At 36.0% G+C, this 26,170-nt stretch overlaps 2 protein-coding genes across 23 annotated transcripts; one reads left to right on the forward strand and one right to left on the reverse strand.

Annotated features, from left to right (window-relative positions):
* Positions 1-7,782: 7,782 nt before the first annotated feature.
* On the forward strand, positions 7,783-14,051 carry APG1 (S-adenosyl-L-methionine-dependent methyltransferases superfamily protein). Of its 3 annotated transcripts, none has more exons than XM_008804059.4 (4): positions 7,783-7,917; positions 8,184-8,843; positions 9,690-9,996; positions 13,662-14,051. In XM_008804059.4, the coding sequence occupies exons 2-4, from the start codon at positions 8,284-8,286 to the stop codon at positions 13,815-13,817; spliced, it is 1,023 nt and encodes a 340-aa protein (XP_008802281.1). In that variant the 5' UTR covers positions 7,783-7,917; positions 8,184-8,283; the 3' UTR covers positions 13,818-14,051. The 3 variants fall into 3 exon arrangements, with proteins under 3 accessions (XP_008802281.1, XP_008802282.1, XP_017700452.1); XM_008804060.5 differs by having other exon boundaries at positions 7,792-7,917; positions 8,162-8,843; XM_017844963.5 differs by lacking the exon at positions 7,783-7,917 and having other exon boundaries at positions 8,138-8,843.
* Positions 14,052-15,563: 1,512 nt separating this feature from the next.
* Positions 15,564-26,170, reverse strand: LOC103716170 (peptidyl-prolyl cis-trans isomerase CYP63). Of its 20 annotated transcripts, none has more exons than XM_088720743.1 (14): positions 26,076-26,170; positions 22,979-23,065; positions 22,769-22,823; positions 22,276-22,364; positions 21,978-22,002; positions 21,853-21,891; positions 21,634-21,751; positions 21,061-21,221; positions 20,621-20,978; positions 20,378-20,517; positions 18,773-18,992; positions 18,333-18,656; positions 18,178-18,258; positions 15,564-16,138 (listed from the first exon to the last, which is right to left on the reverse strand). In XM_088720743.1, the coding sequence occupies exons 2-14, from the start codon at positions 23,054-23,056 to the stop codon at positions 15,781-15,783; spliced, it is 2,046 nt and encodes a 681-aa protein (XP_088576869.1). In that variant the 5' UTR covers positions 23,057-23,065; positions 26,076-26,170; the 3' UTR covers positions 15,564-15,780. The 20 variants fall into 20 exon arrangements, with proteins under 20 accessions (XP_088576869.1, XP_088576863.1, XP_088576849.1 ...); XM_088720737.1 differs by having other exon boundaries at positions 18,773-18,995; XM_088720723.1 differs by having other exon boundaries at positions 20,612-20,978.

Consider the following 26,170-nt stretch of genomic DNA (forward strand, 5'->3'; position numbering starts at 1 on the left):
ATCTTTGAACGTTAAATAAATATTTTTTTTCAGATTTTAACGAATATATTTTATCAGCTAGTAACAACGACACACATAAGTTCATTTTAGATCTGAATTGAAGCCACTAAGATCTATACAACGGCCAATTTTTTTTTTTTTTTGGGTGCTAAAACAGTAAATCACAGAGAATTTTAGGCACCTTTTTTTTTCAATATATGGCACTTCCAAAATGATTAGCCATATATGAGACCACCAGTCTACAGCCTGATTAGTCTCTCTGGATAGATCCGAACCCTTGGGAAAAAATCATGGGAAAAAAATCATGGGACAAACGGCTTTCCGGAAACCAAAGGAGAAAACAAACGGCTATAATCTCCCTGCATACAGAAACGGCTGTTGACTCCGGCTTGGGTGGAGCACCACCTGTCTAACGCTCGCACGCGATAATCCCCACGTGTCCCGCACAACCCTTTCTCGCGCAAACACGTGCACACTCCTCCACACACGTGGCAACTCATTCTCTCTAACTTTTACGCTACCCAACCAAGCAGTAGTAAGCGGCACTTACCGTCCTCTGGTGCCACCCGCTTGATCTCCTCCTCCGGCAAACCATGATCTCCCTCGGCCTCCTCAGAACCTCCGGCCACCTCTACTCCTCGGCCTCACGGAGCTTATCCTCTCCATCCTCTCTTCCCCATCTCAAACCAGTGCTAGGCTCAACAAAGAAGGCCTACCAAGGCTCTCCGGCTCCGATGTTCCTCTCCGTCAAGTGGATCGACCTGCCGTCGGATATCGAACCCCCGCCCGGGGTTGACCCGCCGCCGCTCGGGACGCCGGTGCCCAGGCCCGGGCCGGACTTCCCGAGGCCGCCCATCCCTTCGCCGCCCAAGCCGGACATCCCGCTGCCGCCGCCAGATGTCCTGCCTCGCCAGCCTCCCCCGGAAGTCGATCCGCCGACTCCGCCAGACATAGTTCCACCACCATCGCCGCCGCTGCCGCCGCCGCGGCAGCCACAGAGGGAGCCCCCCGGTTCGGTCCATGTACGCTGTAGTTGCTGGTCAGCGTTGTGATGTATGTGTGACGAACTTCTTCGTCTGAGTTCTTTTTGGTCGTGTTTGCTGTCGAAAGAAATAGTGTTTGTTAATTTCCGAGCGTCCAAATTAATAGGTCCGATTGGAAGCCATGCACATTAGGCTGAATCTGTCCATGGGAACTCATCATAAACATTAAATATGTTAGAAAATATGGTCATTCGGAAACCATTCTAATTTCGATTTCAATCGCAAATTAAATGCACATTTAATCTATCTGTCCCAAATATCCTCTCTTCTCCTCTCTCTCTCTCTCTCTCTCTCTCTCTCTCTCTCTCTCATACATTTTTTCTTTTCGGAAGAAGGGGGGAGACTGGCTCCACTCCTTTTGTTAAGTAAATGAGGGTACTGCAAGAGAAACCCAACAAAATACCATGATTGCTTAAAGAGCGAAAGACTAGCCAACAAATATAAGTCCTTCCATCAATCATAAAAATCAATTTTCAAATTTGAGCCATACCACGTTATGATCAGGAAAAATTAATTTCAAAATTTAAAAAATTCTCATGCCAAAAAGTTTGCTAAAACACAAAACTCTGAGAATTTGCCGAATTCATGGTTGTCCGAAGACTCAATTACAATTAAAAATCAATTGACAACTAGAAAAAATCTCCCATCAACAAGCCAAAGTGTTACAATGTAGAGAAAGCTCCATTGAAATCATGTGTGTTATAACCACAAGCCACATGGCAAGGAGAGAGATAAAGAGGCAGGGTTTTACCTGACTGGGAAACCATTGTAATCATGGATGCCATAGTCCGTTTTTAGCAGAGGAATTAATTATCCATTTCTCAAGTTTCTATTTTCATAGGGGTGGAAAAGTCATAAGAGAGGCAGGGACAACAATAAAGAGAAAGAAAAAGAGATAAAAAGGAAAGAGGAAAGGTGCAACAATTTAGGATATCATCAAAAAAAAAAAAAATTAACCAAAAGGTACTATTTAGATTTCTTGGCCCTATATAAAAATTCAAAATCTATCTGGTGCATAGCTGATGTGGGACTAAACATATATTGTATGGGTCATCATATACTCTTTTTATCTAAGTTTTGGTATCCTTATCAAGCTAGAGTCCAAATCTATGTAAATCTATTCATAAGTATCACTAAATCAATCACAAATACTATAAGTGGGCCGTGGTCAGCTTCAATAGACATATGCTATAATATTTTCTAATTCATATGGACCGTGGGCTGTGTATTTTTTATATCATTTATAATAATTTAGAATCTCATTCAAAAAAACTAACCAGAATGTGTTATTTGAATTCTTTGGTCTTGTATAAGTATTCAAAATCTATCCAATATATAGTCGATGTAAAACTAAACATACCTCCATAGAAATTCCTACAAAAAGTACAATCGAGGCTTACAAGTGGGGCATAATTGCACCTTAAATCATGAGAGAGAGTTGAGAGGGAAGGAATAGGGGCTCAAGCCTCTCATGAGGGGGAGAGAGAGAGGGGGTGGAGGAGGGAGGGAGGAAAGACAAAAGGAGTGGGGAGAGGAGGGGAAGAAAGGCACAAAGCCAGGAGAGAAGTGGATGAGGAAAAGAGAAAGAAAGAGAAAGGAGGAGGATAAGGGTAGCATCGCAAGGGATTCGACCACAATGGGGCAAGGTGGAGGCTTACGGAAAATGATTCCTAAAGTTTATTTCTCCAAGCATGAGATGTATTATACATAATCTTCTCTCTAATAGCTATTAGTTAATCAATTTAGCATCTTTCTTTTAAAGGCTAGAAGGAGGCTAGGGTCCTAACCTTAGCGACGGCATATTATAGCTATATTGCTCAAAATATTTTTTTTCTTAATGAACCACAAAAGAATTAAAAGCACATTGGGAAAAAAGTAATATTACATTCACAAAATAATTTTTAATTATATGAAAAAACATTTTTTTTAACTCATGTTTCTGTTACATATATTTTCTAGGTACCAAGCACAAGCTCTTTTACCAGCTATACTTGCAATCGCAAGCAAAAAATAAGAGAAATGATATACATACAACTCAGTCAATCTACTTTTGCCAAATGATTGATCACATTAATAGGATGACACAGATATATAACTTATTTACTTCCCTCCTTCTAATCCTAGAATAAAGTATCCTATGATGTTTTAGAAATCATTTAATACTGGATTTTTAACATCCAGGTTGTTGTCCATCTCTTTGGATAGTGATCGAGACCGTAATGAATTGAGATCATAGTTTATCTCCGCCAACATAGTAATTTGGTAAATATGAAAAAATGATATTTTCTGAGATCTTGGCCAATATTTTAGGACCTAGGTATCCGAATATTGGATAAACACTAGATTAGCAATCAATTTATATATTACTTTTGAAATTTGTTAATCAGATGAAATTAAAAAGGTAAATATATAATAAGAAAATATTGACTCAACTCAACCCAACTCAACCTTAGTCCCAAATTAGTTGTGGTCAACAAAATATCGACTGAAATAATAAATCATATTGATCAATATCTCGAGATTTATGAGTTTATAATAGCTAGGATAATAGGGATTGATATTTGACCATATCTTTTATGGGAGGTGTCTAATACCTACACAAATCAAGATCTCAGCCGGAATAAAAAGCTTGGTTTGGTATACAATAGAGCAAAAGATAAAGATAAAAAAGCCTTATCAAATAAATTCCCAATCAAGAAAGGAAAGATTGACCAATCATTTCTTCTCTTTGCACAACAATCTCGTGATTGTACTTTGGAAATCTCTAATAAGTTAAAATGATAATAATAATAATAATTAGATCTTGTGAGTTCACACATATTTCTTTAGTCTAAATTTAGGAAAAGGGCATGTTCTGTTATGGCTTGTGAAGCAGGTATGCTCTAATACCGTTTGCGATGATATTAATACCTCATTTAAAAAAAATAACAATTAGTTGAAGTTTATTATTTGGAATCTTTGGATCCTACTTAAGTATACAAGAGTTCTTCGATGTACAACTAATACGTGATGAAACAAGTATCCGTACTGGTTCTCACATTGATATGCAACAAATACACTCCCACCTTAAGCTGGTAGGAGCCCATTGCTTCTTTTCTAATAAAAAAAAGCTAAATTAATTAACATATACAAGATTGACACCCCGGCATGCAATGGATGGAAAGATATTGGAAGTCGAAACATAATTTCAGCTAGTAGAAGAATAATAAGAACTTGAAAAATAAAATTAAAAAAATATATTATAAGCAAAATATGTGTAATAATTATTGACCATCTTACTTTTAACATCTAACTAATAAAAAGATCACCAATAATAGAAAAGATAAATTATTTAGCGCGACAGTTGAATATTTGAACTTAAGCAGTTTTTTCGTTCTTGTTGTAGCATTCATCTCGTGATTGTTTCAATCTATAAAAAAATAGAGAAGAAAAAATTAGTAATATTTATATGTTCCGCATGAATAACTAGAGAAATAATAAAGTTTTAATCTTTTATTAGATTGATCATACTAATCAATAAGTTATAAAATAGAGTGGCTTTCTTCAACTAGATCTATTTAAACTATGCCATATATAGCCCAATTAAAACTTACAGGTGATGAGGTGTCGATTGTTATGAATGTTAAAACATAGATGTAACATTCCTACAATATTTTCTTAACAAATTTTACCAGCTTTATTAGTCCGGCCTCCTATAAATAAACACAAAACACTATATTAATATATTTATTATCAGAAAATACTACTTAATTATAAATATAAAACCAAAATATAAAACTATAAATATAAAATTTATACATATTTAAATATAAAACTAAAATTTATGTCTAATGAATATGTATTATTTAACTTCTACGTCTATACATTACAGCTATAAATATAAAAATAATATTTATATTTGTGAACTAAAAAATTTAAGGTTGGGCTAAAGTAACAGGATATCTAAATTATAAAATATCAACATGCAAATAACTTTATGGGTATTCATAAGTACCCATGGCAAAACCCACTACTAACTTTAGCGATCAAATTTTAGTCTCCAGTCACTTCCAATTTATATCTATAGCATTTCCAATATTTTTATTATAGAAAAATGAATAATCAAGAAATAATAAAACATTCCAATTATAAGAAAAATAAATAATTGAAGGAATAATAGAAAAATACAATAGTAACTCTCCTAATTACATCAATTGCCTATGCACAGACTAGCAATTCAATTGCAGGAAGAAATAGAAGCAATATTTTTGGGTCTTCTACTATCTTCGATCATTGTAACACTAAATCTGAGGTCAAAATTATTTATGTGTGAAGAAAAATAAATAAACAGCAAAATTTTTCCTTTGTTATGTTTCTAAAAGAAATAAGAAATTGAATTTTTTTTGCTTCCTTTATGCATGATTTTTTTAAGTGCACAAACAAATCAAGCCAAAAAAAATAGTTTCTTATTTCTTGTGGAAATTTATAAAAATGAAAAATTTTGAAAAATCCAACAAAAAAAGGAGTCCAACGAAAAAAGGGAAGATTTTGAAGAGACCAACAAAAAAGAAAGGAAAAAAGAAATGGTTGTCTTTTTTTGGCTTAATTTTTTTGTGTGCTAATTTACTTATGGTATTTTTTTGAAGAGCCTAACGGAAAAAAAGAAAAGATTTTGACCAACCAAAAAAAAGAAACGATTGTGACTTATTAGACCCCGTTTGGGGAAGCTGTAAGCAGTAGGGCTTTTGGAAGTAGAACTTTAGAAAGTAAAGCTTTTAGAATTAAAGTTTTTATAAAAGGCTGTTTGCTGTTTGGTAACTATAATTCTAAAGTACCGTAGAACTTTAACATGTGTTTGGTAAACAAACTGAAAAAGTACTTTTGGCATGACAAAATAACCATAAAGGACATTACATAGTATTATACAATAGAGCATAATAATTTAATACAATATTAAATTATTTAACATAACATATCAATATATTATGATATAATGTAATATAATATTCTATTTATAATATAATATAATAAAGGTACACAATATTATAATTATTAGCGTAAATTAATTTTTCATCCTCTCGATGACTATGGGATAATGTAACATAATATTAAATTATTTAACATAACATATTAATGTATTATGATATAATAAAATATTATATTATATTTATAGTATAATACAATAATAAAAGTATAAAATATTATAATTATTAGCGTAAATTAATTTTTCATTCTCTCAATGATTATGGGATAATTTAACATAATATTAAATTATTTAATATAATATTATATTTAATATAATATTATATATGGGATATAATAAAATATAATATTATATTTATAGTATAATACAATAATAAAGGTATAAATATAATAATTATTAGCGTAAATAATTTGCCATCCTCTCGATGATTGTGGGATAATATAACATAATATTAAATTATTTAATATAACAAATTAATATATTATTATAAGTATAATATAATATTATATTTATAGTATAATACAATAATAAAGGTAAAAATTATTACAATTGTTAGCGTAAATTAATTTTTTACTTTTTCGATGACTAAACTTATAAAGGACATTTTGTGTAATTATTTGATTTTATTATGGATATTTTGGTCTAAAAAAATATTATAACTTAAAACAGCTTTCCGACAACTTCTAAAAGTGCTTTTTCGGAGGATTCAGAAAGTTGTTTTAGCTTTATGGGAAAACTGAAACAACTTTTCAAAAATTTTACCAAACACTTTTATTTTATCTAAAAGTATTTTTAGATGACCAGAAAGTACTTTTTGACCGTCCAAAAGTCCTCCCAAATGAGGTCTTATTTTATTTGTACGTGGAGTTGAAGAATCCAACAATAAAAAAAAAAAAAGAAAAGAATGAAGAGTCCAGTGAAAAAACACAGGAAAGAAACTGTTGGGTCTTATTTTATTTGTTCATGGAGAAGGTGAGGAAAGAAAGGATTTTATTATACATGAAAAGAAAAAAAAAATTACTAGTTTTGTTTGAAACCTCTTGCTCATATCTCTCATGCTATTCTATAATATTTCTTTAGTAGATCCTCTGGCAATCCAAGGGAACATTCAAATACCTGTCCCATAATCATTATTGTAGGTACTTTTAATGGATTGAAGATCACATCAATAGATGTTCCATCTTGTAAACACGACATATTTTGTATAAATTTTTGAAATGATTAGATATTGGGTCCGTTAGGGACTATTGTCCCGAATAGAATAGCAAATTTTTTTTTATCTTACTATTTAATAACTCATAATCATATTTTTTTTAAAAAAAATATTTACTACTTATAATTTTAAACAGATTTTTTTCTAAATACTTAAATACTATTTAATAGATAAAAATAGAATAATTTATAATTCTGATTCATGCGGTAATATAATTTCGAATTCATTTCATTTGAATTGGTACTTTTTTCATCGAAGAGACATCTAATAAATTATAAAAAAAATGGCTATCTTTATTCTAATGCATGAAAAAAAGCCGATTTACCCGTAAATTTTTACTCATGAAGAGTTGTGTTTTATACAAATTTTTTTATTTTTTTTTAAATTTAAAAAAAAATCATGCTTTCTCTCCCCTCTTTATTTAATAGATATAGAGATTTTCATTGAGAAAATATTTTTGGAATTTCTGAACATGTGGCAGAGCTTCGTGCACATATGGTGTGGCGTGGAAAAAACACTTCTTCCTGAAAAAAAAAAAGTTATTTACCATAAAAAAAATTGTTTGGCTATCTCAAACACCACAAAATTTGTGGTAGTCTTTTTGTTTTGGTGTGCACCGAGTCTTGGACTCAAGCAAGCTGCTCTATCCTCTCTCTTTACTGTCTCTCTTCCTCCCATCTCAAACGCCTGGGAATCTGGTAAGAAGTCCTTCCTTCCTCGATCCCTAGCTTTCTTCTTCCCTTTCAAAAGCCCCCTTTGTTTTCCCTTCGAATCATGACATTCGAAGGGAAGAAAAGGTGAAAAAAGACTACATTTTTCCCCCACAAGTGGCATCGTATTCTCATCAGAGTTGAGAAACCACAGCCTTTTAGCTTCTAAATTTTGTCTGTCTCCGTCCATCTGTCCTCCAATCTCTGATAAAAGACTCGTTTTTTTTTCAAGCAATTTCTTTGTTTTTCTTCAGCTGTTCATGGAAAAGTAGCTCTTTTTCTTCAGTAGAATTAGAGCTGTGAACCGTCCAAGATCGGATTTTTCTCTGCGGGTTTTCCTCCCTTTATCACTCCATGGCTTCCTCGTTGCTTAATGGAGCGGAGAACATCACTCTCTCTAGAGGGAGAGCCCCCAACGGGCTGGGTTTATTGGGGTCTTCTCTCCACGGAAGATGCCTCCCGAAGATGAGAAGGGTGTCCTTTAATGTGAATTCTAGGGCTCGATCCATGGTACCCAGATGTAGCCTCTCATCTTCCAGGCCATCCTCCCAGCCCAGGTTCATTCAGCACAAAAAGGAGGCTTTTTGGTTCTATAGGTTCCTTTCCATAGTGTATGACCATGTCATAAACCCTGGGCACTGGACTGAGGACATGAGGGATGATGCCCTCGAGCCGGCTGATCTCTTCGATCCCAGGTTCAAGGTGGTGGACGTGGGCGGTGGGACGGGATTCACCACTCTGGGGATCATCAAGCATGTGTACCCCCAGAATGTTACAATTCTGGATCAGTCACCGCACCAGCTTGCCAAGGCGAGGCAGAAGGAGGCCCTCAAGGAGTGCACCATCATGGAGGGAGATGCCGAGGACCTCCCTTTCCCCACCGACTCCGTGGACCGGTATATCTCTGCTGGAAGGTAAATTTTCAGTGACCTCTTCGCACCGCATTTGCTCTCCTGAATTCACAGTTGAGATCTTTCTTCCTTTTGTAAATTTGTATTTATACTTCGCCGCATAGATTTGATTGGATGATCATATCTCAGCAGCAAAATTTTACATTCTCTGTTGGTGTTGGTCAAAATTATCAATCAATAGATATCTGAGATGTGATGATATGGTTCCAATACTGATGAGCTGATACCTGATTCCATATTTTGCATATCAGATGTTTGAAATATTGTTGTCAGCCTGATCAGCATGCTCGATAATTTACTCCAGAATGAATGATGTCTTGATAGCAAATGTAGGCTTCTATCCAATTTAGGTGCAATTAATCATCTTGTATGTAGGCATTGTATTTGCCGATTTGCTTTCTGGTCCTTCTTCAGATATTAGTATTTGGAAGCTCCTACCTGGGATGTGCTTCTGCTTTGAAATCTGTGGAATTTCACTTCTGGACTTGCTTCCTGGTTGCTTCTCTACTTCAAATTTTGGAGACTTCCCCTCCTTGCTCTCGGACCTGGGTTTGCTCCTGGACCAACTTCCAATTCTATTAATTAAGCTTCATATGAGATTAAAACAACTTAATGAAAGTTTGAAATTACTAGTTTGTATATATTTTAACATTTATAGGCATCACATGGATGTGTAATAGAACTCTTTTACGTAAAAAAAAAAAATTGACTTAGATCTGTTCTTGTGTTATGATATGTTTTCTACTATACTCCTTGAAATGTAAGAGGAATTTATGTTGAATTACATAGATAGATTAATGTAGACCCTACATTTTCTTTGATAATGTTGGCATTATCATCATTCTCCAGTATCGAGTATTGGCCCGATCCGCAACGTGGAATCAAGGAAGCATACAGGGTGTTGAAACTTGGAGGAATAGCCTGTGTGATTGGTCCTGTATACCCAACCTTCTGGCTCGCTCGCTTCTTTGCTGACATGTGGATGCTCTTTCCTAAGGAAGAAGAATACATTGAATGGTTTCAAAAGGCTGGATTTAAGGATGTTAAATTGAAAAGGATTGGTCCCAAATGGTACCGTGGTGTTCGTCGGCATGGTCTGATTATGGGATGCTCTGTGACGGGTGTGAAAAGAGCATCTGGGGATTCCCCTCTGCAGGTTTTTTTTTTTTCTAATTCATGATATAAATATTTTTTAAGCACCCATGATGCTAAACTCATTTCGCTTGTTTATTATCCTGCATTATTTCCCTTTATTCAATGCTATCTGCTTCAGTATTATTATCAGTAAAAGGACAGACGGAGAAAAATCTCTACATGCTATCAAACATTTTTAGGAAATAGTCTCCTTGTCTATTTGCTATGTTTTGATGATTTTGTTTTCAGGATAGAATTACAAATAGGTTACATTATTTGCTTAGGTTCCTGAAAAGCACACTGCTACCTCTGCCATGCTACGTAATTGATATTTAGTGGATTGTGCTAGTAATCAATCACAAATCTATTGTAATTGTTTAATTTTATGCACCTTCAACTAATAGCTCTCCAATAGGTGGCATTTATCAAGTCATTTCTGAATTGACCATGCCTATTAATCAAATATTAAAACATATGCGGTTTGTCTGGTTATATAAACTTGTAGTTGTTTCTTTTATTTAGGGGCTATGCCGATGCAACCTTAATATGGTACGAGTGGCATTTTAGGTTAAGATCTCGCTCTTCTTGCTTCAGAGTGGAGTTTATGAAAACATTAACTTTATGTAAGTCAGTCATATTTAGAGAGAGGTCAAGATTAATGGGTGAACTGCTTCTCTCATAGGCCACCTTCTACTTTTCCTGGTGAATTATGGATGGTTCTGTCTGCCTTAGTTTCTGCCTTCATGTAAGTTGTGGTTTTGTAACCTTGAAGAGAAGCATTATTTTCTTATGTTTTCATATTCTACCTTTGCTGTTTCTTATTGGTGAATTTAAAAGCTTTTATTTTTTTCAATAATTTATTTAAAATAATAGCTCACTAGCATGTAAGTATCTATTAATTCTAGTGTTTTCCAAGTACTAGTTCTTTTTGTACTCACTAGAACGACAACATCATGGACCATAATTTTTCTTATCTTGATCTGTCTATCTCAGTGTAAATGTTTGCCTATAAAATCACAATCCAGTTTAAGAATCTTGGGGGGGCTTAATCATCTTTAAGCTTTAAGTTGGTTGACTAAGTTCCATATAAACCTCATAACTGTGAAGGATCTGGTTAATCCCTTTCTATGCCTTCGTGAGTTTGAGTCAAGAAGACACTACTTTAAGCTAATCGATATGACAATTTTGTTATTTTCTTCAGTCATTTTGTTTTTCTAATTTGCGGTACCTAAAAAATAATACAAATAAAATAGAACATATGGAATTTAGTTCTATTGAGTGAAAATAGATAGTGAATGGATAGCTGGAGTAATGATTACCATTATCTTAGATTATTTCATGGAAGAACAAAGAGAAATTAAAATATATGAGTTGAGTAGGTGGAATAGTAAGATGGGTAAGAGATACTTAGGGTAAGCATTTGTATGCAAGGCCATTTTGAAATGTAGAGTATCCTGAAAAAAGATAGAGCTAATTAATGAAAGGATCAAACACGAGAAAATATTTAGAAAAAAATTTGATGTAAAAAATAGCATGTTGAAATTTTGTTGTAATTGATTGCTGAATGAGTCCAATTTATCTAAAGGCCCTGCTACTCCTAGAGAACCATATTTGCTAACAAAGGATAAGATGGCCATCGTAGGTGATTCAAGTCCAAAAAGGAACCCTGACTTGCAAATCGATTCTTTTAAGGTTACAGATTTTGGACTCCCCAGAGTCCCATATCAATGCATAAACCACTCCAGACCACAAGCCTAGTGACTTTTTTTTTGGAGCCATTACTTGCAAATCAACTCTTTTAAGGTTTCGGATTTTGGACTCCCCAGTCCTCCATGTCAACGCATAGTAGACCACTCCAAACCACAATCTTAGTGACAGTTTTTTTGTATAAATCAACCAGCGACCACATTAGTACTTTTTCACACTATTATTGGGCGTGATAAGACTTCAAAATTTTGCCAAAATAGTTCGGTAACACTTCGTATGGCTGGCCTAGTATTCCTCTCTGTCTAAACAATCTTAGTTCTCATGGTACTTATATAAAGTGATTGGTAGGAGCTCCTTGTTTGATTCACACACTTACTTCAGATTTCTTTTCCATATATAATAAAAATCACATAAAACCTGCTCAGACATGATATAAAAGTAGTTGACTAAGAAAATTCCGAAGTAGTGAGAACATATAATCTGGGAAGTCATTCATAGTAGTGCAACTCGGGTATAGTAAAGTTGCTTTCTGTTCTTCTGTTTTAGTCCTTAAAAAACAAAGAACTTTCTCACATATCATGTTCAGAAAAAGTCTTGCTCAAGAAAAATGTTAATTACATGTACCTTGTTATAAAGAAGATCTGAAGCTACCATGTATAAAGGCCTGAAGATATTTATGATGAAGAATGGTCCTTTTTAATGAACTTTCAGAAAAGGAGGCATCAAAACTCCATGATTGTAACATGGATTTCGTCGAAGCATATGAAAAAAAATTGTCGATTTATAAATTGTTAGGATTCTCTCCGTTTGTATTGCAATTTCTTTTATCTTCAGTGAACTAGCTTTCATATGAACTTTCAGAAATGATGCCATCATAACAAATTCTGGTGTACTGATTCCTTTCAAGTGGCCAACTTCCTAAAAAATATTAAGGAAAATAAATGACAGCTGAACAGAACTAGGCTGACCATGACCAAAAAACTACAATTTGCTTACTAAACGAGTTTTGTAGGGACCAAATGCTAGTACTTGTCATGGCACTTTATGCCTCATAGGGGTCCATTGCATTAAGAACTAGTAGATCACACATGAATCCACAATTTCTGCATCTTTAAGGATTCTTATAAACCAAAAAAAACATGAATCCACAATTCCTACAAGGTAACATCTCGAATCATTTGAATGCAATCAGCTATCCACGAGCACCATCTTTTAGAAAGAAGTCAAAATTTCTCATCAACCAATCCATCGAACTTTAAGAGATTCTGTTTGAAAGCTTTATCAAAGTCAGGCTTCAAATGGCCTTGCTTCTCCCCGTAAGAGTGTTATAGAATGGCTTGAGCACCTGGGAGGCCATCTATGATTTTTGTCATCCCTAATCTCTTATGTTTAACCTGATCAGTTTAGTTTAAACTTTAAAACCTAAGTAACATCCAGACAGCACCTTTAATACAATTCTATGAACTAATTGCATGAATTTTGTATAAACCAATAATCCATACCAAAAATGTCACATTCAGTGATGCTGTTCACCAGGTGGATCTGTTTACACTATTCACAAGGAGAAAAAATCACTATGCTCCTCAAGATTTCAAATGGGTACTCCATAGCCGCTTCATACTTTTAGGCCTGAAGTTCCTGGTCTTCATGGTTTATGTGCCTATGAATCATAGATTAGATTTGCCAAAAAAGCCTCATGCTGCCACATAATATAAGGTGTAATGCTCTAGCGTAAACTGGGAGTGCCAAATGAATTGCTTCCATTAGCTTGAAAAATTTATATAGTGAACGAACAGAGAAATTCCTCATTTCCATATACATCATGTACAAAATTTCTTTTTTTTCTTTTTTTGATGAAACAGAGGAAGTGAGGGTCTCCCCTGGGTTTGTTTTATTAGGAATCATGTACAAAATTTCAGTTAATGCTTTATGAACCTATTACAATCTTCTGATTATAAGATTATTTGGGTCTTTGTGCAGCTTGGTCCAAAGGCTGAGGACGTGAAGCAACCTGTGAATCCATTTGCCTTCCTCTTGCGTTTCATCTTAGGTACCATTGCAGCAGCATACTTTGTGTTGGTGCCCATTTATATGTGGATTAAAGATCAGATAGTCCCCAAGGGAATGCCAATATGAGAGAGAGAGAGCTTGAAAGGACAGCATGGTTTGTGATAATCAAATAATGCATGTACTTCTCCATGTAGGCGCTTGTTTATTGTCTTTACTGCATTGTTACCTTTCTTATATCAATCAGGATTAGCTGAGTAGGAGAACAATAAAATCTGATGGTGCTTTTATGTGTCAATGTGCTATACAAAGATAACACATTGTCATCTAGTTGAAAGCAATTTGCCATGTAATTATGCAGGATATGGTATCCCATTTAGAATATATAATGCAGTCATGAGCTGATGCCCCTGCTTGCTATCCTTCTGAAGCATGTGCAGCATCATCTCCTTGCGGGATTAGCATATGGCTTGAAATCATATGAATTCTGCAAATCAGCAATTTGTCAATGCATGATCTTTCCTACTGTCGTGAGAATTCCTAGGCAGGCCTAGAAATGTCCCTGTAACATCTAATAGATCAATTTGCATGGTTATTATATGTCCTGCAGGGCTTTTTGTTCCATTTTATTTTATTTCATTAATTGAGAGAGAAAGGGAGGAAAATGTATGCATACTACAATTTTTGTCTTGCAGCGGTTCATGGAATCTAAAATCTTTAGTTGCTAAGCCGAGGGTTACAGCCACTCAATCCTCAATTGACATATGTCTTGCATCTTTATTTTTTTTAATTTAAAAACATATTCTTTTGAGGATCCATTATATAGATAGCTTGAAACCTATAATCATCAAGGTATATCAATGTCATATTTTATTAATTATTATGTTGTAACAATGTCATATTCTATTACATATTATGCTATATTATATACAACGGAATGCTACACCATTATGGCAATGCCTGATTTTATGCGGAGAGATTTACATTTACACATGACTAATGTCTTTTTTTCTTGCTATCATTTATAGTTGAGTTGGATGAACCATGACTAATTATGATAGTAGTTGCTGGGTACTACCTTCGTAGATGGGATTTTTCATCATGTTGATTGTGCGTGTCTTTAGTAGAAGCATATCAAGCGTCCGCTCTGGATGGATGGATATCTGGGATAAACTTGTTCGCAATCATCTGGCCAATACTGCTTGTTTCCACAAAATATAGACTCAAATTCCATGACAAACCAAAAGCAGCAGCATCCTTGTTTTTGGTGACAGGAAGAAGACCAAGCTCTCAAGCCTCTAGCTTCAGAACATGCCATAGCTTTTCGACACCAAGTAGCTAATCAAGCTTAAATAGTTCACCAATTTTAATCACTTGATATGGATGTTCCTGCTCAAGCTCTTGCTCATTTGCATGCATGACCTCAAACAAGGTGCATCAAAATACTCCAATGATGCATATCAAGTCATGGTTGCGATTGCACCATCCAATATGCTAAACTGGAAGACTACTTATCTGAAGCAGTTGCTAATGCTCCCACACAAACACCTCATCTTTGTAACATGGTGCTGTCGTATGCTCAAAATTACCTGGATGCGTGCCTTGAGCTGCATTATAAGCATTGTGAGGCAATACCTGATACCGATTAGGCAGTCCAATTAGTAAAAACTTCAAACAATCGTCGGTGACCTGGCTTTTGCCCTTTTACAGATAAATGCATACTGAAGGAATTCACTCCATCAACATTAATTCAAGATTTCCAAATTTCAAGTGAAAAGAATCCTCCTTCATATTATTATTGTTTCATCAATTTATTCTCAGCTAATCATCTTTGCGTTGCAGTTCATTACCAATCATTTTGAGGTACCCGATCAGTGAAAAAAACACCACCTTCAAATGCAAGAAACATCCATGAGACGAATCAAATCAACTCGGTCTTTGGAAACAGCCTAAAAACAAGCGAGAAAACATCATAATGTTCGAAAGCCTGAACATGGCCCAGCACAGGCCGGTTCCATGCGCACACCTACCAGACACTGCGATTACAGGAGCTTGGAAAAGAGAGAATGTTACTTAAAACGCTCATTGGAAGCTACCTATCAGGGCTTCCATCTCCATAAGAAACCAACCCACGGTTTCCAGCAGGGCTACTGGATCTAGAACTGCTTCGAGACCTCATATTACCCTTGTCTTTCTTGCCACGAGGACCTGCATCAGGAGATCTGGAAGCCGAAGAATCCCGGTTCCTTGACCTTGACCTTCCTCTATCAGAAGAGCGTCTACTTCCTTCCGGACCAAGACGAGATCGGAGTCTATCACTAACTGTTGGCTGTAGGTCAAATTTTGGACTAGGGCTACGTCTTGGGCTCCGGCTGCGATCCCTCCCACGGCCACGGTAACCAACGGCAGTGGGTGAAATACTCCTACTTCTCCCTCTCCTGTTTCGATATCTAAGAAAATCATATATATAATTGTCAGAAAATCTGTATTTTCTCGATATAAGTTTACCTAAGAACACAGAATAACAAGCATGCATGTTACATGAAAATACTAAATTGTCTACGTCAACTATCATGCTGAGGAATGTGAATTACGAAGTAATGCACCACGTGATAACATCAAAAAATAGAGGGGGCCATACTTCAGTTTGGCCAAGCAGGAGCAGAATATGTAATCATTGTAGTAACTTACATATCAACTCCTCAAAGCTGGGGTCAAGCTTTTAGTCCTCAAACCCCGCTAGCGGTGAGCATCCTTATATTTCTTCCATGATTTGAAAAATAGCTACGAATGATAGAGGATCACTTTATGTACCTTTATGCTATTGCAAGTGACCAGCATGAGAAGAAATAGAAAATCACTCCCATTATAGATATACAAAATCCAGACATTAAAGGGTCAACAGGCAAGCAGCATTTTCGCATTCAAAATGATATCATTCGCAATCCCTTACCTAGCCCAAAGTTCTCTTCTTTGGGGAGCATAACTCCGCAGTTATTCACAAAATTCCATTCAACCAAGAACCTAATAACCAAGTAATCCTTTGATATCACAAATATGCCAGTCACAGTGTTCACCTATCCCTAAAAGTTTCCCACACTTACCATAAAAATATCTAACAAGTGATATACATTCTCTTCATCTTCCAATGCACGTAGATGTGATGAGTTCCTCTGGAAAGAGTAAGGCTGAGGATCTTTTGCATGAAGCTTAACTATAAGCTTACATCTCAGGAGGTATGCCCATGTTCCAAACTCTAATTAGATAGCACTGCATGAAATCAGGCATTCACACATCTAGATAATCGTCCATCAAATATCCTAAAAAAACATGCAAAATCTTGATGAGAGTCCTAAGGTTGGCAAATCAATCCCATCATCATAGACAAATCTCGCTAGTACGTCTCATTAGTGATGTTCAAATGTTCTTCAAATTTAGGGTTGTTTTGGTTGCCCGCAATAGAATTTGCAGCTATAAGTAGAAGGCAACTGTCAATTTCATTTGCTTGCAATGCAGCTGCAAAAACTATTGTTCATTCTGTGGATGCCCACAACTGGCAACCACAAGTCCAGTTGCTATGTGTGGTTGTCTAATACCAAACAAGATATTAGACTAAGATATTAGACCAACGTCTGCTGTGCCAGTACCGAGGTCCGAACTGGTTGCCAGGTGGCATAGTTTGGTATGGCCCCGCGCGTGCCGTGTTGGCCCTGTACTGACACAGTAAAAGAGGCAAGGGAGAGGGAGAATGGGAGAGAGAAAAAGAAAGAGAAGAAGGAGGCCTTTGGAGAGCCAGCGGAGGGCTGGAGAGCTACCGCACAGAGGGATGGATGTCAGGAGAAGCTCCGCCTCCAGTCCTCTGTTTCATTCGAAATAGGGGCTCGAAGGAGCTCCTTTTATTTTTTGCGAATTTAAGTAGAAGTCGGCAAATCCATTGCCGACTTCACTTAATCGCAGCAGCTCTCCGGCCTCTCTCTTACTTCCTCTCCCTGTCCCTCTCCCTCCTCCCCCACTCTCTCTCTTTTCCTCTTTTTCCTTCTCCCCCTCCATCGCCGGTCTCGGTTTTAACCGTCCCGGTCCACCATCGGTACAGCTCTAGACGGTTCGGTCGACCATGTATTAGACAACTACCTACAAGTGACCTCTATTAGAGAACCTCTAAAAAAGAATTCCAAATGGGCATATAGAGGCCAACATCCCCTGTTCTGATGCAAAATCTGGACATGCTAGTGAAAACTGGTACTAATTGCAGGTCGTGGTGTGCAGTTTTAATGATATATCTAATTTCTCTAACAAGAAAGGTAATATGGCTATTTTTAGTTGTAACATTTGATAGATATATGATCCAGAAATATAAATAACAAAACCATGACCATATAATCATTACAATCCAAAAGCCACGTAAAACTCTAAAAATACGCAAAAAGTAAATAGATAAAGTAAATACAAACTATTAAAGAACACAAGAAGGGGAGGTGGTGGAAGGAACCTGAGTGGACTACTGCCTCTTGGGGAGCGACGGTAGCGTTGTACTCGATGACGCTCAGTGTAAGTCCTATATCTTGAGTACCTATGGTAGAATAAATAAGAATTCAGTGTAATAGAAGATCTATCTCAACCTTCTGCCAAATACAATCCGATTACCTATCCTGGCCGCTTGCCCATTCATTTCTTCCCCTGTAATAGTGGGAGCGAATGGGAGAACGCTCTGGTGAAGGAGTTCTGTATCTGCGGACATATGCATACTGCTCAGTAAATCCACGTCCTTTCCTTAGTCGCTTTGGGGCCTCCTCTCGGGAACGGCTTCTTGACAAATAACTGCCACGATTTAAAGTGGCTTCAGAAGCTTTATACCCAGGGCTTCTTTCTGGACTCCTTGAAGGACTTTTCTGATTTTGCCTTTCATTCTCTCTCATTGGTTGACCACTCCTAAGACTTGCACTTGAACCCCCCTTGAGATCCTTGCTCCTTCACATAAAATGTCAAAGCAAAAATTAATCACATGTTGAAACAAGAAAACCCATCTAAAACTGTTGCAGATAAACATCTACATCATGTGTAAAGAGTTAAATTAAAAGTGAAACCTGAATCTGCTTGATTTCTCATCTGATTGTGATTGTAGATTCACAGTTCTGTCAACCTTGGCTCCCAAGCCATTGTCTATTTCTCGAAATTCACCATTTTCGTTAAGGAGTTCACCCTCTTCATGTGAAGCATTATCTCTAACAGTTTCCTTTTCATCTTTCCTTGGCCCTCCTACAGTTTCTTCTTCACCCAAGACCATTGAAGGAGGTTTTGTCTGTCCTGCTAGAGATAAGCAAATTAATCAGCCTTGATAAGCAAAATTAGCAACTACAGAACTTGACATCATTCTGGTGCATTCACATGGAAGCATGTAGAAATAGCAAGGACACAAGCGAACATAAATAAATTGAGTTAATACCTGTCCATATTAATGAGTTGAACAATGCAGAAGACAAATGAAACATATTATATTTGACTTATCACAAACAGAAGTCCCCAAGAAATATCTACATACCAATAAATGAAGAAATTTATATTATAGAAATAGTAATTAGCCATTAGATAATGGTAGACAACTTTTAACTTTTAATCCAATCACTGACACAGATTGAAACTATATGAGTGAAGGAGTGGCATGGTTCATCTTGTCCTATCAATGATGATATCCATTAACACTTTAGGACAATCTTTTATAGCTTGTTTAAATTTAAGCATTTAGATTTTAAAATCATCAGAATGGCTTCAAAAAGTGATTGTATGCTTAGCTAGCAATGGCGTCGTAGTTTTCTGGCACACATCAATAAGAATCATTGAGATGCTTTCTAAATCAAGACAATGATTCAGTTGGATAAAAAAAAAATATTTGAAACATGGACATCTTGGGACCCAATCAACATTACACATTAATATATATATACACACACATATATATATACATATATACATATATTGATTCTAGGGATGTTTTACGCGATCTATATTCTACAATTTTGCTCTCTTCATCATTAAAATAAAGATGTCATGTGATCCAGTGTAAGCCACAAGATTCTAGTGATTTCTACACTTAAACTCTCCAAGGGCAAATTGATGTTTCCTCCTAATTTTTCTTGTTTGCTCAGTCTTGTTCACCTCATAGTGGCAGGACATCTTCACTGCAAGATATCAAAACAGCTCCAACAGATGGAACAAACTTCCTTCAGGCACATAAAGGAATAGAAGTTTCAGCTGCATCCAAACTGAATTGCAGAATGCTACAGAGGAGTTAGGTAGATTGCTAGTGAGGTTTAGGAAGTCTGGCCAGTAACTTACACCCAAATAGTCAACAAGGTTTATCTAAAGTAGCATACTGCCCCAAAATTACAACCACTCAGCAACAGGATTGCACTTGGGACCAAATAATACACTCAAAATACTCAGGAATCAGATTGTCAGCATCATCTCCGAGCTCTACAAATCACAAAACCCAAGAAGCACAATAATTAAGAAATCAAGCAACTTGTAGAGTTTGGTTACTGGAAATTAACCATGTCAACTACTTTAAACTTATGAACATCAAGATTAAGGAAAGCACACAACAGTTAGTGTTAAAGGAAGATTTATCTAAGATAACTTGTCAAACACATCTAAACGGGTAAATGGAATTTCTGAGATGATAGATTACACACCAGGAGCTTTAGCAGATATATCAATGGCTTGTGACGAAAATTTGGTTTTATTAGCATCCCTTTGACAATCAGCTTTTTCATTATCTGAGCTACTACTGCTGGCACTCTCACTCTCTGGATCACTTGAACTTTCCGAACTCCTGTAGATGAGGCCGACAGTCATCAAATAACAAGTTACTCACAAGCAGAAAAGGAATAAGAATATGTAGATATTTAAAAGGATTAACAGCATACGATTTTGACCTCCGTCTTGATCTTTTATTATGCTTCCTTTGTTGCTTCCCTCTAAGCAAGTCCCTCTTTCTTTTCCCATGTTTGTATCTATCCTTCTTTGATGTTTTCTTTCTCCTCTTGCGTCTCGAATCACTGGATGAACTAGTATCTGATGATGAAGAGTCTGAATCAGAGTCTGAGTCAGATATGCTATCAGAGGAGTAGGAGTCTGAATCAGAATTGTCAGAGCTGTATGAATCAGATGATGAGTATCTTCTCTTTCTCTTCTTTCTTTTGTCTTTAGCAGTTCTCTTGTGTCCTATCCTCCCCTTTCCATCAGAACTATTATCTGAAGGAAGATCTCTTCCTGATTTTATAAGCTTATTTTCTGCAGGAATTGAAATGTATCCAATGAATAACAGAGTCCCATGCAGGAAGTTGAACCACATTATACTAGCATCTGCTCTTACCTTTTGTAGTCCCAAGTGCAGTTTGAGTTTTATTATCGGAAGCTTCACCACAATTCACAATTCTAACGGTGCAAATAGGTTTTCCTTTATCTGAACCAGCCTGTTCTATCTTCTTCAGCAAACTCATTCCACTCACCACCTTTCCGAAAACAACATTTTTGCTGAAAAAATAAAATGTAATCTTAAAGCCCAATACAGTAACGTCACATTATCTAATCGTTCTTAGTTACTTATTTCTAAAATGATGAGGCACAGGTGGTGAAATATATGGCTTCTTCAAAAGCAGATATCTGTTTTTTTTCAATATAATGCAATGACATGTATTGATCAACTAACTCCATGAAATGCAAATGTAACTACTACGAGGATGACCTGAGAAACGTCATACCGTATTAAACAAAATAACTTATCTGTTTAAAATTTACAGCAAGGAAGGATGGAACTACAAAGATATGTCAAAAACAATACACTATTACAGATTATCGCTTAGTGTAAGAACTCCACCATGTTTCAGTAGAATCATGACATAAAATTAAAACAAACACATGAAAGCCGAAATAAAATAAGTGCTACCCGTCAAGGCGTGGTGCAGCCCTGAAGCTAATGAAAAATTGTGATCCATTTGAATCTGGTGCAGGACTTGCCATGGACAAAACACCAGGCCCATCATGCTTCAGCTTAAAATTCTCGTCTACAAAGATATGTGTACATCCGATAATATAAGACTTGTGTAGCTTAAAATGATATCAGGAAATTACCAGAAGTACATTATTATTTATAAATACAGCATACCTGAAAACTTTCCTCCATAAACACTTTCTCCACCACTGCCTGGAAATAGCACATAAGGTTGAGCTTTGAAAGTATATACAGCAAGAAGTCACATAGAAAGATGCCTGGACATAACAAAGCAATACCATCTAGTTTTGCAATATCGCCACCCTGCAAAAAATAGCATTCATCAGTGATCCTTGCTTTCATCAAAGGTGATTGAGATCATACCATAAATTTAGATAGAACCGGCTTTTAGAACATCAGAATACAGAAAATTGCATTAAAAAATTGACTCAACAACAGCAAAAGCATCCCACTCTTTAACTCTCCACAACTTATATGATACATATTCGAAGGGGTCAAGAAACAAGACTTCAGCAGGATAACCCTGCTGGAGATAATTCAATTAAATGTTTGCAATCTAAAAACTGGATGACATACTTGAGCACCCAATCTTTTGACAATGCGATGAAAAATTGATCCCTTGTAATGTAATGATTTTCCAGTAGAAGCTCCAATGCCTTTCTCTCCTACGAGGGTACCAGAAGTTAGGCCTTCCATTTTATATGGTAACACAAAGTTTAGAATGCACTGCATCAAATAAGATAGCATCTAGAGTATATTAAAGGAAAATAGACCAGTATAAAGGCACAACAATGTAAATCAAGGCCACCACTAGCAAAGTGAATATCTGGCAATATTTACAGTACAAAACATAAGTTACTTATTCACATCAACTGGTCCAACAGTCAACTGTTGCCATCGGATATCAATGACAAGACCTAACAGTTGATTCTTGTGTCCTTGCAAAAAAAAAAAGCAGATATATAACATTTATCATGTCCATTACATGTGAGTCATGTTGCATATACAGGCATATGTATGATTATGGCTTAAGAAATTGTCAATAATTGAAAAGATATATGGATATTACCAGTACAAAGTGCTCGAAAATTCTCTGCAGTCTTAGGAACAACATCTGAAAAGAGCTGTATACTCAGACAATAGAAAACCAACCAAAGGAATGGATCAGTTTTCCTAGCACAGATAAAAGCTAAATAGAAGCAAAGGCAAGATAAATGAACAGAATGACATATCTATAGATAGAAAATATGCTCTATGATAAGATGATTTGCAGTGATACCTCGATTACCATTCTTTCAGCTCGATCTCCATCAACTGATATGTCTAGAAACACGAGGGGATTTTTCTTCTTGGCCATCTTTTCTGACTACAAGAATGCTGCAGTCAACTTAACATATACCAATATACCAAATATCTGCCACAAAAATGAAATCAGGCAAGCAAAATTTAACAATTTTTCTTTCTTTCTTTCTTCTCCTTTTTTTCCTTGTTAGCTCAACCTAAAGTTTACAAAATAAAGAGATCAAAAAGTGGAGATCCAGAATGTCTTCATTCTTCAAACAATTGAATGAACTCCTTAATCTATGTCATCCGGTTGGTAAGCCACGTTCGCCAAAAGCTATTTACAAGAGTGATTATTGCTGGAACAATCATCTCGACAAGCTAGGTCCTCAAAATGAATAAAATACGAGAAATTACTTGTAGTTTATTTTGTGGTAAAGAAACAAGTTCATACAGAGCATAGGCAGTACATGCATAATGCACTGGTGTCCAAATAACTAAATAAAGTAGTTGTTGCCTTCTATTATTATTTGCTGATATTCATTTTTATGGGACCCTTTGGACAGAATCTTTTGCACATATCTTTTCAAATATGGGACTAGCTAGTGCCAGCCACAGGTTGTCCTTATGGAATCCCAAATTATGCTGCCGATGCAAACTTTTAAATATGGGAACTTACCTAATCATGCATCTTCGAAATGATTGCAAGCTGAGATAAGTGTTAGGAAATAAATTATAGTCATTGCCTTTTCTGTCAATAATTTTCCTCCTTTACTAACCATCCATCCTTTGACACCCACCTCGAACAATTACGTAGTATGAATACGGAAGTTTGAAAGTTAAGAGCACTCAAGGCCATGGTGAAGATGGTGAAAAAACATGACAACGTGCATGTATGATACATTTGTACAAAAAATTCTCAAAGGAGTCTATATGTAGCAAAAATAGAAGATAGAGTGAGGAAGAAGCATTTGAGATGGTGTTTCTTTGTGTTTCATAGACCAGAAACAATTTAAGGAACAATAACTATGATAGAGGATATGAGATCAACAAAGAAAAGTGGTGAACACTGGTGGCATGATAAAATCATAAAAATAGTTTTATGACACCACAATATGTCAAGAGAAATTTGATTTAGCAGAAACCAATGGGGAACTAGGATCAAAAGTAGACCACAAATTAAGTGTTTATGTAGTGTTTTTATCCTCATGTTTGTGTACTTGTTACCAACAACCATCCATCAGCTCGAAACATCCTTTTGGAAGATTTTAGCTTTACATACATTTTCATTAACGTGGATTTGATAATTTAAACCACACAAACCATCTGATTGGACAGGCTTGGCTCCATCAATGTGGCATCGAAGATGAGAGATCTCCTTGCCCCTTCCTCTCCTCCCCCACATCCTTGTATTTTAAAGGCCCAGGCAAGGGTTCATGAGCTGATATTAGGATTCTTACATTCTTGTCCTTAGGTCAATAGCTTTGCATGAATAGGTTTGTTTTTCTTAGATACATCGGGCTCGGTGATACTGCTTAGGTTCTATAATTCATCATTTGATGTCATCAAGGGGATTCTGAAGTAGATTTGTGATGAAATCTGTTAAATTTACATATCTTAAAATACTGATGTATAACTTGCTTTGTGACCCTCGACTTTTCACTTTCACTTTTAATCAGTATTCTGTAGCTAGCAATCAGCCAATTGTCCCTGAAAGGAAGAAAAAAAAAGATATCTTACTAAAATCTTCTCACCTTCTCGACTAAAATTTTCTACTTTAGACTATTCCCAATTAAAATTTGATCCAGTAAAGTAATAAGATCAGATGATATTCAGGTTCAAACTTGACGTTTTCAAGAAGTTTAAGGAAAAAACCCAAGCCAAGCTCAAATTCAGTGTTAACTCCCCCTTATAGGCTTTATTCCATGCCTCTCAACCATGTCTACCGCATAAGCATAATATTGTGAATCCTGCCAAATATTCGATTGTCACAGAACATCAACCTACCAATATTTCTTCTCATCTTCTATTCTACAAACTTCCGGTCCTCAATATACTGTTTCTTCGTGCAAAATCAATGTAAGTAATTATAGTATACCCAAAAACCTCATTATCCATTCCTGGTACAACCAAATTCCCCTTTAAATTCAGCACTTAATGCCCTATGGAAGCTGTTATCTGAAAAGCTGCCAAAATATTATAGACTTAAAGGCAATGCTACATGCACAAACACACACAAGAGAGAAAGAGAGAGAGGCCTGAACGGGAGCAGCACAAAGAGAGAGAGAGAGAGAGAGAGAGAGAGAGAGAGAGAGAGAGAGGCCTAAAATGAAGCAGCACAGGAGAATGACAAAACAGAGATAATGGGTGATGCTTTTGCAACAAGGTTAAAGTGCAATTCCCAACTTAAGATTAACAAGTCGCATCAAACTCCTAAAGAGCGAAAAAAAATCAGAAAAAAAAGAGAAAAAGACTGAAGATTAATGTAGTTAAAGTGGGAAAGATTCTAAAATCAAGAAAGAAATAATAATGGGTAAGCACTCCCCGGATTGAAACGAGATCAAATTAAGCCTAACACATCAGAAGCTATCAAGAATATGATCGTATTCCAACATAGAGATAGATAAGCTGATCAGATAGCGGAACAATGGTGAGAAGATCACAACCCAGTTAGACAATGAATCAACGACTACCTTTTTCATTAGAAATTAACAGTCCAAGATAGACACTGCATGATCTGTAGAGCCGTGTTTTCTCGCCAAATTAAACAATTCCGGTTTCTTGAGCTTCATGATGCCTCACAGAAGATGGACTCATGCTAAAGGGGGGATCTTTAGTCGTTCCCCAAAATATTTAGATCCGTGAATCGATAAATTAAGGGTTTGAGACCGGACAGGCTAAAATGGTTCGATCTTTAATCAAGAATGCGTTAAAATATACTAGTAAAAACGCATCAATAGACAGGTTTGTGAATCAAAAAGTACATTTTGCAACAACATCGAAAATTTTAGGAAAACCGCATCAAGAAAGAAATAGGAGAAGACGACTCACCAGCAAAATTAGGGTTTTCAGGATTCCACGAAAGAAAGACTCACCAGCGAAATTAGGGTTTTCTGGATTCCACGAAAGAAAGACACCCTTGCAACTCGGGTGTTAGGGTTTTGGGCGGAGGGCGAAAGAGCCAGCGAGC

Source organism: Phoenix dactylifera, chromosome 1 (genome assembly GCF_051530095.1).
Source record: "Phoenix dactylifera cultivar Ajwa chromosome 1, Ajwa_hap1_PhDact_Kaust_v1.1, whole genome shotgun sequence".
Lineage (NCBI taxonomy): Eukaryota > Viridiplantae > Streptophyta > Magnoliopsida > Arecales > Arecaceae > Phoenix > Phoenix dactylifera.